Here is a 14,772-nt window from a genome sequence, read left to right on the forward strand (position 1 = left end):
AACTGATTAATTTTTAATTTCTGATCAATTTAATATAGATTTTATATTAAGTAATATTTTGATAACAGACAACACACCAAATATTACGATTTTTTCCGCATATTGAGAATGGGGGGGGAGAGATATTTTATTTACGTAGATTTTTTTCTTAATAATAATAATTAATATATGAACAATTTTGTTTTTTAAAACCACATTTATCGTCGAGCTTTTTTAATTTTGAGAATAAAATGTATTTACAATTTTAATTTTAATAATTAAATAATTTTGGTTTCATTTAAAAATAGTGATGCATATTAGGGTTTTTTCTTTTTTTCAATATCACTAAAATGTTTTTATTTATTTACTTTTAAACCCATTTCTTCTTCTCTTTGAGTACAGGAGTTTTAATATCTTTTTTAAAGAGATTTTTTTCATGTACAGTTAGTCACCCGTTTTTGGTGATGAGACTTTTAATATTTGAAACAATTTACTTAAATAATATGGCAGTTTTTATTATCGAGTAACATAAATTGGCTCCCCCCTCCAATAACTCTTTAAAATTGGAGTGTTCGAATTTAAAAAGGAAATTGGTAATCCGTTTATTTTATAATCTTTAATTTTAAGAAATTATTAAACTCCAATTCGGAGTGGTGGAAGCTTTACATTTAAAAATTAAGTGAAACTTTCTAAGAACATAAATCTACGTCAACCTAAGCTTTATATCATTATGGTCCATTTCAGACCAAAATATTTAGGCTACTTAGGTAGGTATTTGAAATGAAACAACAGTTCTTTTTTCATTTATGGTTTCCGTAAGAACATTCAAATTAACTCTGTTATAGTTTCTAATGAATGGCTGCATTCGTCAAGGCAATCCTTTTAGTAAGACAAACACAGAAAGTTAACCTTTCAGAATGGTTGCGTTATTCGTAACAAGAAAGTTTCAATAGTTTTTAAATTAAAATAATGTATGCAAGATACCAGTGACTGCCTGTACATGTAACAAAATTTTCAATTTACAAGAAGTATTTTCTTAAAAAAAAACGAAAGAGATAGAAAACAAATAAAGATTACAGTATTGATAAATATTTAATTTGCACTGTTACAACAATAAACAAAGAGCGTCAAACAGTAATAAATTGTTCGCACTCACTCACTGATTCAATATTGCAAGACAATTTTTTTTTCTCTATTTTAAAGTACAGACGCTTCCGCGGTTCGATTATTTGATGTATTATTATTATTTCCGGTTTGTGTAATTTCACCCGCATGACTTGAACAATAAAATTTTTTATGTGCCACATACGATGAATAATAATTGAATGGTATATCACACGATTTACAGTATTTATTATTTGTACCACTTTTAACACCGCCTCCTCCGACACCTGGTGATTCTATTATATTGTCATCAATAGGTGCCGATTCACAACATTCACTAGGTGGTAACGATGGTTTACGATCACTATTATTATGTTCTAAGTCTTTATGATCATCAGAGATGACATCTACTTCCATCATACTTTCATCGGGTAATTCACGTTTTATAGTAATCACATCATCGCCAGAGGAATCAATAAGCGGCATTGATTTTGATTGTCCATTACTCATTCTTGATGAATCATCGTCTTCAGATACTTTGGATTTATTGTCAGAATCTACACCACCATGTGCGGTTTTTTGATGTTGTAAGACATTAGCACGATTTTGTGAACTGAAATTGCACTGATCACAAAAGTATCGTTGTTCTGTTGATGTCCGTCCGCTGGGTTTACCACCAGCGCCGCCTGGTGATTGAGAATCACTTTCAGCCGATGACGGAACTTGTGGATTATTACGTAAATTTTCATCGTCTAACACACATGTAATATATTTTTCTTCGCCCTGTAATAAAAAAAATACAGATTAAACCAGTGCGAACATTTTCTTGATTTATTGTCAAGATACCTCAGATTCCAGAAACGAAATACCAAGAATTAGCGGATATCTGGCAATAAATATGATAAGGCAGAACGCGAAGAATTTCTTACCTGTAAATCAGCAGTTCGTTTTCCAAGGTGCATACGAATATGCGTTCTCATCCCTCGTAACGTATTGCCCTTATAGCGACAAATCGTACATCTGTAGGCTTTTACGCCACTATGTGTTTCCATATGACGTTGAGCTGCATTTGCTGTCGAACTTATTACATCACAGCACGGACATTTCCAACCGCCGGTTGGAGGACCAACCAGTACACATTGATGTCCAGGTTCAGCAATTTGCTTACATTTGACACACCGGCGTACATCTGCTTCTGCTAATTTTATAGCTGCTGGTAATTCATTGCGTTTTAAGCAATAGTATGCTTGATGCGCATTTAAATTATCCAACGACGTAAATTTAATACCACAAGCTGCACAAATTAATTGCTGATATTGTCCAGTAGGACTGACTTTATCTACACTTTGTATTGGACTTGTTGGTGGACTAGTTGCAGTCTTGGAAGTAGTACCTCCACTTTCATCTTCTTGCAATCGTGCTGAGCAATAATGCTTTTTATGGATCACATAATTTTCATGCTTGCAGAAGACTATATTGCACTCTTTACACTTAGAAACACCTTGTTTCACTAACACTTGCGGTGATGGTATTGTCGTTACTGGTAATTCTGATGCTAATCGTATAGCGAGCTCTGGTGGCATTGGTGGTAAGCCCATCAATAATGGGTGAATATTTGCATAAGCGTAACCAGGTGGATTGGATGATGGCACAGTATTTGACGTAATATTTATTGTTTTTGCACTTTCAGGACTATGACGACTATTTTCAGTATCAGATTGATTCGATTTCGGGGTAGTTCGAGAATATCTAGGACTATTACTTCGAGACTCGTTATTATGTTTACGTTTTGGTGAGGAACTAACAGATGGTGAGGATCGTCGTGGTGAAGGTGTTAATGGGGGTGATCCAGGTAATGATGGAGCACAAATAATTTGCTCTGGTGTGGGAGAACGTTGTAAATTTTCTTTTTCATGTTCATCTCCTAATTCGTTTAGTTCTGGAGTTCGTCTCACGCTTAAATCTAGTGGCGCACCTGGATCACGTGGTTTATTAGCTGCTTTTAGTACTTCAGATGGTGCAGTTGTATTTCGAGTCGTGTTCTTGGTATTCGTAATTGCTTGCGAGACTAATTGAAACGATCCATTTACGTATAAACATGGAGCATCATTTGAAGGTATACCCGCTGCAGAGGAGCCAGTTAAAACACTTGCAGATCGAAGTAATGAGTAAGGTATAATTAGCGTGGGGTTTGTTGGCAATGCGAGAAAATGTGATTGTGTAGATTGTGGGATTGGTGAAGGGGGAGTTGGACAAATGTTGTTATCAATTGGTGATTGAGGCGCTGAGCCCGATGTGCATGATGAACTATTTTTAGTTTGAGAAGAATTTGGAATTGATGGAATAACGTTAGGTTTACCACCAGCAGTGATGTGTCGAGTACTACAATAGTGCATTTTATGTGCACGAAATGTTTTAGTTGAACTAAAACGAATGTCACAATCAGCGCAATAACGATCTTGAATCGGTGCTGAAGGGACTGTGGAAGCAGCTGTACCAACTCCAGCGGTTGTGACATCAATAATTACAGATGTGGAATCACCGTTTGTAGTTGGTAAATTTGGCGTTGTTGGAAGACTTGGTGATGCAGAATGCATTCTCATATGCCGATTTAAACTTACTTTTTTGTCAGCACTATACGAACAATGTACACAAGCGTATTGTTTACCGGTTCTAGCAACTTTATGTGGATTTTCTGACGAAGAATCATCATTCGGTTCAATTGAATCAGTTCCACCACTGACATGTGATTTAACATCCTCCGAATCATTGCCATTTTTTCTATGCGAACAGTAATACGTTTGATGTGCATCTAAAGTACTTAGCGAAGAAAATTTGATACCACATGGAACACACATATACAATGGCACTGCTACTAATCTTGATGGATTAGGGGCATTTGATGAAGTTTCTGAACGAGTATCAGGTGTTGGTAGCTTTGTTTCAGGTGGCACCACTGCTGGATTTACCAGACCTAACGGTGGGAATCCAAATAAACGTCCAGCAGCAATTGCTTCTTGTATATCTGGTGGTAACGATTCTAAATATTCAAGCGGTATTGGTGTAGGAACCGATTTTGGTATTGGTATGGTTTGTGGTTGGTCTTCCGGCGGATCTGCTGGAGGTGGTGCCTGTGTTATAACAGACGCTTGTGGACGTAAGGCTGGATCTGTTGCTAAACTTGTATTTAAGCGCAAACGTGGTGGCTGTACAACTTCATTCGGTGGCGTTGCAGGAGCAGTTGGCTCAGGAGGAGGACTCTCCGAAGCCGATTGTGGTGGAACTGATGAAGGAGTCATTGGTCGTGCTGTACCGGTGTCTTCATCAGGTGATGCTTCTGATTTTATATCATTATTATTTCCTGGTGTGGTTGCATCCGTTACTGGTTGTTGCTCTGAGTCGCTATTCCAATCTTCATCGTCACCTAAAAGAAAACATAAAAACGATTATAACATATTCAATAAAAACATAAAGCTAGAAAAGTGGATAAAATTTGATAGTAGCGTCGACCAATATTTTCCAACGTAAAAAAAGATGTTAGTATAAGAAAAATGTCATTTGTTTTTAGGTGAATGTATGTATGAACTTAGTAATATTCTAGATTAGATTATCGTCGAGTATACTTCGAAATCACGCGACATGTTACCTGAGATATGTAAATCTATATTCTGATTGTGTGCAACACGACACATTACTATATGTCCTCCCTCGTGTATTGAATGTCGACTGTAATTAACTCACAATAGTGTGACCGTTTTATTTGCATATGAAAAACTATTTTCATTCGTTCCTGGTTGCAACAAACTTATAAAATTGTAGATTGTTATGTCATGCTTACATTGTGCGTACTAGACAGTTAGAAGTAATTCTGCACTTCCTTGTGTTTCTATTAAGAACTCAAAATCTTTATAAAACATTTCTAAATACCACTGAATTTACTATACATCCAAGAAGGAGTTATTTGTCACAGTGTAGCTACTAGTTAATAACTGTCAAATTACGTATCTAATTATTTAAAGGAAAATGATTTATCCAGCGCTGGCCGTTGGAGTGTTATCGCAGGATGATTAAACGAATGTTCCTGTCAAAATTTTATTTGTAGAATGCAAATTTGTTTGTTTTCGTTCTGTCATTCACAAAAACCATCATAATTTTCTAACAGAACCAAATAGGTGGCATACCGCCGCATCGTCATTTGTGACGTCATAAAAGCGTCATTTACGGCGCTATAGCGGCTATTTTAAAAAGACAGAAATGGATGGCTTAAACTTTTTGCGACAACACTCTGACTTCCAGTGCTGTGACTATTGTTGTCTTGACAATAGTAACGCTATTCGACCTATTAATGGATGCCTACTCAGTGGCGAATTATAATATATTTTTGCTGCGTTTTATTTGAGCATAAATTTGGCAGAAGCCTACTCTCCCTCTCGTTGGAGGCCCTTGGTAGATTCACGAAGACTAAAAAGCATACCCTTGGATAAAATTACCGGCCACGTTGATAGAGCTACAGGCCTCGCATGGCTTTATACTGCTGTAAATTATAGGGTTTCTTCGAATATGCATCAATTTTAAGTTTGTAGCGCAATTAAAATTTGCCGAGCCCTGTACTTAGGCCTTTCCTACGCGATATTAATTTAGATTGCAAACTAGTTTTCATTTTGTGGTTATTTATTTAAAAATGATCAACACCCATGTAAGAGTGCTCTGATTGTTTTCAAAAAGATGCAAGCATGAATTTTTTTATTGATATTTTCTAATTTAAACAATTAGAAACAATAAAATGATTGTGATTTTATTTTACAAGGATCAGGCGTTGATTCATTCGTATTTTCTATGCAATATTATTAACAAATTAAATAGAATGTTCACAGTATGAGACTGGATTCACACTCTTAACACAATAAATTGATGATCATGTTCTTTTTTTAAAATCAATAAAATTAATAATTTTTTGATTAAATATTTTTAAATGGTTATTGGGAATTGGATGATTATTATTTATTATTTCAAGTGATGTAAGATGATTCAAATAAATAATAATAATTTATTAATAAAACGTTATCTAAATGAATCGCTTCATTCTCTGCTGGTTCTGTTCATCTGCTGTTCTTATTACTTAATAACAGACAAACATTTTATTAAAACTAAAGAATTTCAATCGTTATTATTTTTAATGATAAAAATATATTGATATCATATTTATTTTGAAACTTTTTAAAATGTTTTTCTGTAGTGTAATAAGTAGTTGAAGTTGAAAAATATTTCAGAAAATTTTTTATCAATTTTATTTATTTTTGTAGCTAAAAATAATCATAGGCATGCTAAAAACAGTATTATTATTTTACTAGAAAGATCAGATTTTAATAGTACAGTCAGTCGGTTTGTTGATGTTTCGGTAAAGGAGATGGAGATGTTTCTAACTCCCCAGTAATAGACTTTTTATAAAATGGTCAACTATCCATATTTTGGATCAATTCCCATTAGTCGGTGAAAAGAAAAAATTTTCTATTCTTTTTTTTATTTCAATATTCTTCATATATTTTTTTGCTGACTGACAGGAGTTGTTCCACAATATGGTTGGTTGACTTTTTTATTTATAGTTAATAAACAATTGAGTACCTCTAGAAAATTTTTCAAGTTTAAAAAATGAATTTCATCTTATTTATTCATTGTACATACATTAGGGCTGACTGACCAGTTCTGTCCTCACATTTAACTGACTGACTGTCAAAACTGTTCATATGCAATGTGCAATCTGCATAACAATTTTCATCTTCAGTAAATTCATTTTAATACCATGGCAATCATAACCGTTTTGATAGCATATATCTGACCCTTACTCTACCGTTCGCTTGACTGATCGCAATATGTGCATGTACTTACACAACTATTATAACCAATCCTCAAGAGATCCTTATGAGATCACAAATCTTAGTGCAGATGAATTTACTTAAATAAAGTATTTGTATTTATTATTTTTTGAAAAAATACATAAAATAATTAAAAGTAAACACTTTTTATGAGCTCTATAAATACAATCTTATAATACGATGGTTTTCAGAAACCAGTCAAATACCTTATTACTGCTTTTAACCGCTTAATGAAAATTAAGAGGATCATGAATTATTAATGGGTAAATGGGCTTCTTTGATTATTTTACAATAAAAGTTAATAGAAATTGATGCTTTAAGTTTATTCTTTGCTTAGTTATGCAACATTTTACGATTCTGACATTTTTTAGACAACACCAGGTATACCAACTGATTAAGTAATTAAGTTTAAACACCCTATATATATAAATAATACACATATATAATATATTATTAAAAAAAAAAGAGTGTGTGTACTTATGTACACGCGTTAGAAGTTATACTTCTTTGGCGTATGAAAAAAATTTAAAATAACTCAAATGCAGTAGTAATCGACAATAAATATTAAAATCAATCAAAAAGATTTTGTTTAAATAAAAAATATTTTATTAACGTAAAAATATTGAAATTTTCATCAACTTGATTCACTGTAATATTAACAGATTCTGATCGAGGCTCAGGAGTTGCAGCTTGGTTTGAATCCATGTTACATGTTTGTTGCCGTTGTTCATAAGGTCGCTTGGGTTCTGCTGTAGATATATTTCCTTCCGATTTAGATTTTTTGCGCTTTCGGTAACGCCGACAAATTTCTGCATTAGTCATCGGCATCGCAACTAAAATGAAAAAAATCACAAATAAGTAACATTTAAATTATAGAACATGCTGTAAAATGTCTTCAAAAGAATTTGATTTTTTGATAGTATTCATGATTTTCGTGAATGAACTAATTTTGGACTTGCCAAGTATTAATATAGTTTACAATTAATCATTGTAAAATACATTAATTATTAATCTAAAATAAATAATGTTTCTTATTGAATATTTCATTATTTATTATTTATTAATTAACTTAGATAATTAATTTCTTTGTAATCAATATTTTCACAGTTAATAATTATCACTTGAATTAAAATACTTGCCAGTATATTGAAGTACAATGCTAGATGTTTTCTATTAAATGCCGGAAAATTATTCAAGTAATCTGTAATATAAATTAAAAAGAGATGATTAAAATTATTCGATTCGATTCACAAAATGATAAAATATTATTATCTAAAGTTATAAATAATAAATAATAAATAATTAAATTTTATTATTATTTGATTATTTGTTAGAAAAATAATAAGTTCTTTAGAAATATATCTATATATTATACTTACAAAATTAACCTCTAATATTTGAAAACACTTAAAGTTTTTACAGTTTTTTCACAACACAATGTCAAAAGTTTACAAATAATATTTATATATGTAATAAATTGAAGAAAAATGAATAATTATATAAAATTAATATTCAAAATTAATTATTCATATGAATACTATATTTCACAACCATTGACTTGAACTGGCTCAGGGATATAAGTACTGTGTACTGTATAGTATGAAGACTCAGTACTGTAACTATATTCAGTGTTGATATATTTTTTTATTATTTCAATTCTGTGGCTAACTTCACCATGTCGTTCGTGCGCGCGCAGCTCACAAATTCACTCTCATCAAAACGCGCCAAAAGAAGTATAACTTCAAAAAAAGTATATAAAATATATTTTTATCTTAAAATAAATATAACAAACAGTGAACCAACGAGGCAAGCAGGCAGAGAGCGCAAGCTTTAAGTGGATAAAAATACCAATTTCCTATCAAACTATTATAAATTTAAGTCATTATTTTATCGGGTGTATAGTATTATATATATTATACATATTGTATGCTATAGTATTTATAGGCCATTAGTATCGTGAGCCAAGCAAATACATATACATTCATATGTACTATCGCTTTGTCGAAGTGTTGGGAGCTTTTTTTTTGAATTTTCTTTTAGAAAGCTTTGGTTTTCATCTCGAAAAACGTTAATAAAACTATACTCCTTACTTCTTTAAGTGACTTGGGGAAAAGTTTTTGCCCAATAGTTGATCGAATTAACACCAAAGTTTAATTTTGTTTTCAAAATCATCGCTTTTGGCAAATTTTCTAAAATAATTTTCATTCTAAAGATACAAAAGTGTGCAATTTTTCTATCCATGCCAGATATTGTATTTCTTATTCTGTCAAAATCAATTCGTTTCAAACGATAAGGTAAGTATTTTCGAAAGATCTTCAAAAGCTTTTCGTTTAGGAATTCAGGTGATATCATAAAAATTATTCACCAAATCTGTTTTCATGGGTAAAAATTTTCCTGTTTATAATGTCTCTTATAACTGAATACAAATCAATTTCTAAAGCACTCTTGGCCGAAAAAATGCCGTTTTATCGGTTTTATATAAATGGTGTTCTTTTGACTATTGGATGCATATTTTGAGTTGTCCCCTAAGTTCATATATCAAGACTGATAGAGACGTAGCAGTGGATATCTCAGTAACTTGGCCTTCAACCAGAAAATAATCAGACTTTTGGTATTTTTGAATTATTGAAGTAAATTAAGGCCTAAAAAACTTGAAAATTTGGTTCATTAAAATAAATGTAAGTAAAATATTTCCTTTTCGGGTCCTTTCGATGATTTCAAGCATAAATTCTGAGCTGTAACAACGATTTTCTGGAGCAATTGGTATTCATATTTGTTAAGTTTCATAAGATACAATCGGTTTCCCCATTCAAATACTACTTTTGGAGTACCATTTAAGCAGAAGCGTACTTAGCTGTATTCCGTCTCTACGCTATGCTTGGCACTGGCACCTACGGGAGCTTTTGACCAAAAACTTGTCCACTTCGTTCCACTTTTTCATTTCGATCCTCGTAAATATACTTAGGGCCCCACACGGGAACCCTTTAACCAAAAATTTTTGAAATGATTAAATAAAAAAGATAAAATATTGTTTTTTAGAGGAGGTGGAGAAAATTTACACAGAAACCTATTGATTTAACCTCTGAAGGTCATACTCAACACGTTGTGTTACCTCTTCTATCGTAGCGCCACAGACTACTAATGTTTTTTTTTTTATTTTTTACTAATAGTCTCTACCAACCACTATTACACCTAGTTAGTTGATAATACATTTAGAGAGGGGTATGTTTGTACAGTGAATGTGTGTGTGAAGGGGGTTGAATTGAGTTCCCGAAACATAGTTAGGTGAGTATACAGAAGGGAAAGAGATCCGCGAAACAAATTGACGTGTCTGCCTTTCGAATATTTTATTTATTATGTATTTTATCTGCATCATGGTTTCTGCAGTCGTATGTATGCATGTATTTATAACACAGATATACTTTATAATACCTTTGGAATAAAATGCTAATAATATTATTATTTTGTAAAATATAGATATCTGTTCTCTATTGCGCCAACTTTTAAACTATTCTGTAATCTAGTGCTGTATTTATAATCAACAATCAGGTCATTGGAGGCTAAAAGAAGATACTAGGATCAAAGACTTTGAAAATGATAATTATGGGATTATAACAGTAAATGTGAGCGAGTGAAAGAAAAAAAACATTTTCAAACAACTGAATGAGTTGCAATTGGGAAAAACATATTGACATGCCACAACTTTTTCCTTAAAATAGAACTACGATGATAAGCTTACACTGTGTTTAAAACAGTTGGAAATCAAGAAACCATAGCAATTTACAACAATATTGATCAAATGTATGAATGAACTGTCTAATAAAAAACAGCCCAATCTTCGAATGATGTTGTCATTCCACAGACCGATCACTGGTGTTTTTTTTAAAGATTTAAGCTTGCTTATGACTGCTATCTTGATTACATGACGTCATTAGTGACTTTTCCAATACAAAGTTTCTGGTAGGAAGGAGTTAGGAAAGAGGGAATGATGGACCTGATGACATTTTAATTAAGTTAAGTTAAAACAAAATAACTAGCTGGTTATCAGCACATCTTTTTACCAATATTTTTTGTTCTTACACTATTTATTTTTATAATTAAGATTGTACGATATTCTGAAATCCTTCTAATGTGTTCTCCATACTCTCGCGAAGTAATACGAAATAACACTCACCTTGTTCGGTTTCACTGAGAACCCAAGTCAAAGGGAACACGAAGCATTAACGCAAGTGCAGGCAGGCGAGTATCAACCTTACATTTTCGTGAGTACTTGTGTAGTTCAGTGGGTCTTGTGGCTTGTAAACAACACTGCTGTAAAAATTTTCATGACAAAATTTATCAGCGGTTGCCACTACGATGTTGGCCTTAGCAATGAGATACATGCAAAGTAAGGCGAGAGTGTCGTGATGAGTGCTTCACTTCCACTTACTTTGGCGAGTATACTCCGCAAGAATAACGATAGAGAGACTAAAGCGTAGATACTAAAGAATAATTGCCTGTTTTCTTAAAAAACAGTTCCGTGTTTCCGGCAAAACTTGATCTGTAATCGACTTTATGATGATTCTAATTGGATGAACTTTCTACTTTAATTATTTGATGAAAAATTTTAGATTTTTGGAATGTGTTTATTTATTAGAGAATGAAGAATTCGTCTTATTTATTTTACTTACAAGTACGCATTTAATCATGTCTACAAATAATTCAATTAGTTTTATCGCATGTTCTTACGTTAAAATTGATTGTAAACAGTACTTTCCACTATACAAGTACATTTAACAAATATTTTATACTCTTGTAATATATCTATATTATAATGCATATGTTTAAATAGATATTTTAATTTTGTTTGTATTTCTCGATAGTTTAACCGACCATAACATTTAACAAACACAACCTAACAAAATAAAAAAAATGTATATATTTATTTTATTTATATAAAACCCATTGATTAAAGTTGATTAAAAGATTTAAAAAAATAAAATATGTTTTATAAAAAACAAAAAAAAAAATGGTTTGTACAAATGTTTTTTGCTGTTGTTGTAATTACATATAAAAAATACACGGGAAATTATTGTACCTTGATGATAATGTTCCTTGTATTACTCTTTAGTTTCTTGAAAGGTATTGCTGTCTATGAAGTAGCAATTATACGAATATTTACTCGCCAGAGTGCAAGCAACGATTAACCGTTGTCCACGTGCTTTCGTTTTCAAGTAAAGTAGAAATAAAATCTCTAAATAAGCTTTTCCCTAACTCCATGAAACAAGAATTAAATAAGATATTTATAAGAGAAAGTTAAGAATTTTCAGTGTCTATATCATATACCTTCTATGGTACTGCTCCAAAATGGAGGTTACTTATTGAAGAAAGCGCCCTCAGGTACAATCGATGGAATTATGGTCTTGTATCATAGATCATATACTAGTACAATATAAATATGGTTTTAAGACTATTTTCATTTTAAATTTCTAAAAATGATTGGCTTAAAATTAAATGAATATAAATTGTGATTCAAGGTACAACACTTTCCCATTTAATAAATAAATCAATAAAAGATACTTTTGTAAATTTCTTAATCAATGACTTTGTACATAAATCATAAATAATAGATATTTTTTTCTATTATGTGATTTTTTAATATAAATCACATTAAATTCTGCAATATTAATAATATTCTAATCACGAAAAATATTATTACGAAAATCAAATTGCCTTGATATATATTATTTTTTTTCCTTAAAATTTAGAAATCGTAAACTATTTTACATAAAATAATCGTTTGGTAATATATTAGTAAATACAATTCTCATATTTTTTGTAATTGACGAAAATTATGGAAAAGCATAAGAATGTTCGTTCACGATTTTCAAAATAATACCGAAAATTTTTATAATGAAAGATTGATACATATGAAGATCAGTGTGAAAATTTCAAACCGATTCAAATTATCAAAGTTTGGGTTTATACACCGGCATAAATGAGTTTCAATTTTCAAAGTTCTATTACTTGTGCTTAAATATTACTGTTCTTACAAATTTTCAATTACTGACTTAATCGTAATTTCTAAACAAATCCTTTTTTTTTAGTTGAAACTCGGGCTCATTATTTAGATTAATGAAATTAGAGGTGAATTTGCAGTTGTGTGTGTATTTAATATATATATACATACAATGTTTTAGTATTGTACACTGTTGTCACAAATAGTGTACGAACATGTAAGAACATAGCTTGTTTTTATAAACTTGACTATTAGTCTCTAAATTAAAAAACAAGAAAATTTGTGGTTTTCTTCCACGTATATGCACGATAATATTAATATTACTGCCATTTTGTTTTTTAGTATTTTACAGATGTGTAATATAGGTAAATGAATTTCTTTAGAATATGGTGGAAGCCCTGGGAAGTAAATTAAAAGAATACTTAGTAGATCATGAATGAGTCCATACTGAAAATACTTAAATACCATACTCAAAATTTTATGATTGGATTTCCTCGTCTTTGGATTTGATTATTTAATTTTGCTTATAGAAAAATTGAAGTTTTAATCGAGTTTACAATGTTTCTTTTCCTTTAAAGAAACCAAAAAAAAAAAACCTTGGCGAAATAAAAAGATAGTAAAGGTCAGAAATACGGGCTGAAAGGGTTACAAAATTATTGTTTTATTATGTTAAATCTTTATTTTTCATTAAATTTTAAACAATTGCTAACACAAAATAAAATATTTTCGCCTGCTCGGTGATTTAACACTCGAAGATTGTTCATTACATATTTTAACGAACGAAAGCATAGATTTAAAATTTTACTATCAGAAAAGAAATGACCAGCTTATTCGATCAAACCATTTGAATTGAAATTATCGGAAGATAAACTGGTCCATTTTACCTCAAAAAAAGGAAGTTTGATTGAAACTTATTCGATACGAAATCAATTTGATTATAAAAACTGTATTAAATGCCACATTGCATCCATCTATATAGGATACATAAACTTTATATAATAAAAGTACACACATGTACAATGTAAATGTATTTAATCATATAAAGTATAGATAGATTAGACTTATTATTATTAGCTATTAAGACGGGTAATTATAAATCAATGTCTTATGCTAATGTGGCATGTCTGATCGATAGATTATATCAGCACACTACAATGCACAAGAGCGCTAGCACTCCAGCAAGCACTAGCACTACATAGAGTACTACACTGCACAGTTGTTTAGTAAGTAAGTAAATTCACTTACTTTACTTCTGATTATTACAACTATGTATTCTTTCCTTTCTTTAGTATATACAGAATGTTTAAAGTAAAAGGGAAAATTTATTTGAGTTGGTTTAAATCAATCTAACTGATTTCTTTGATTCAACGATTTAAGTGCGATTGATTTTATTTCTTTTTTCAATTGCTACACGATCTAAAAATTGATGAAGACTCTTTTTGTTTTGCTATTCTAATAGGAAGGTAAATCTGCTAAAATAATTTTGGCTACACCCGAAAAAACAGTAATATTATAAAAACATACACGTGATAAAGAACCCCGCAAAATTAGATAGGAAAATGACTTTCTGTGAACCTTTTTCTAACTCAAAAGCTCTCACAGCCACAAAAGGAGTAGTTTTTGAGCTACGGGTGATTGAACCTACGAAAATATTATAGTTTTATTATATAACTAGGAAAATGGCTTTCTGAGAAACTTTTTCAAACCACCCCCAAAATTTTCTTCAAATCGTTCCGATCAAAACGCTCACGGTCACAAAACTTCCTAACAAGTAGTTTTCGAGCTACGGGCGATGAAAGCTACAAATATATATTAATT

General features: G+C 31.2%; 1 protein-coding gene across 2 annotated transcripts in view; it reads right to left on the reverse strand.

Moving 5' to 3' along the window:
• Positions 1-339: 339 nt before the first annotated feature.
• The window catches only part of LOC123305072 (zinc finger protein ush), a 310,689-nt gene continuing 296,256 nt past the window's right edge, over positions 340-14,772 (reverse strand). The window contains exons 2-4 of one of the 2 annotated variants that reach the window (XM_044886683.1): positions 3,662-4,507; positions 2,013-3,583; positions 340-1,866 (exon numbers count right to left, since the gene is read on the reverse strand). In XM_044886683.1, the coding sequence (XP_044742618.1) occupies positions 1,177-1,866; positions 2,013-3,583; positions 3,662-4,507 (3,107 nt within the window). In that variant the 3' untranslated portion in view covers positions 340-1,176. Of the gene's footprint in view, positions 1,867-2,012; positions 4,508-14,772 lie in introns of both variants that reach the window. The other variant, XM_044886682.1, reaches the window with a different exon arrangement.

Source organism: Chrysoperla carnea, chromosome 1 (genome assembly GCF_905475395.1).
Source record: "Chrysoperla carnea chromosome 1, inChrCarn1.1, whole genome shotgun sequence".
Lineage (NCBI taxonomy): Eukaryota > Metazoa > Arthropoda > Insecta > Neuroptera > Chrysopidae > Chrysoperla > Chrysoperla carnea.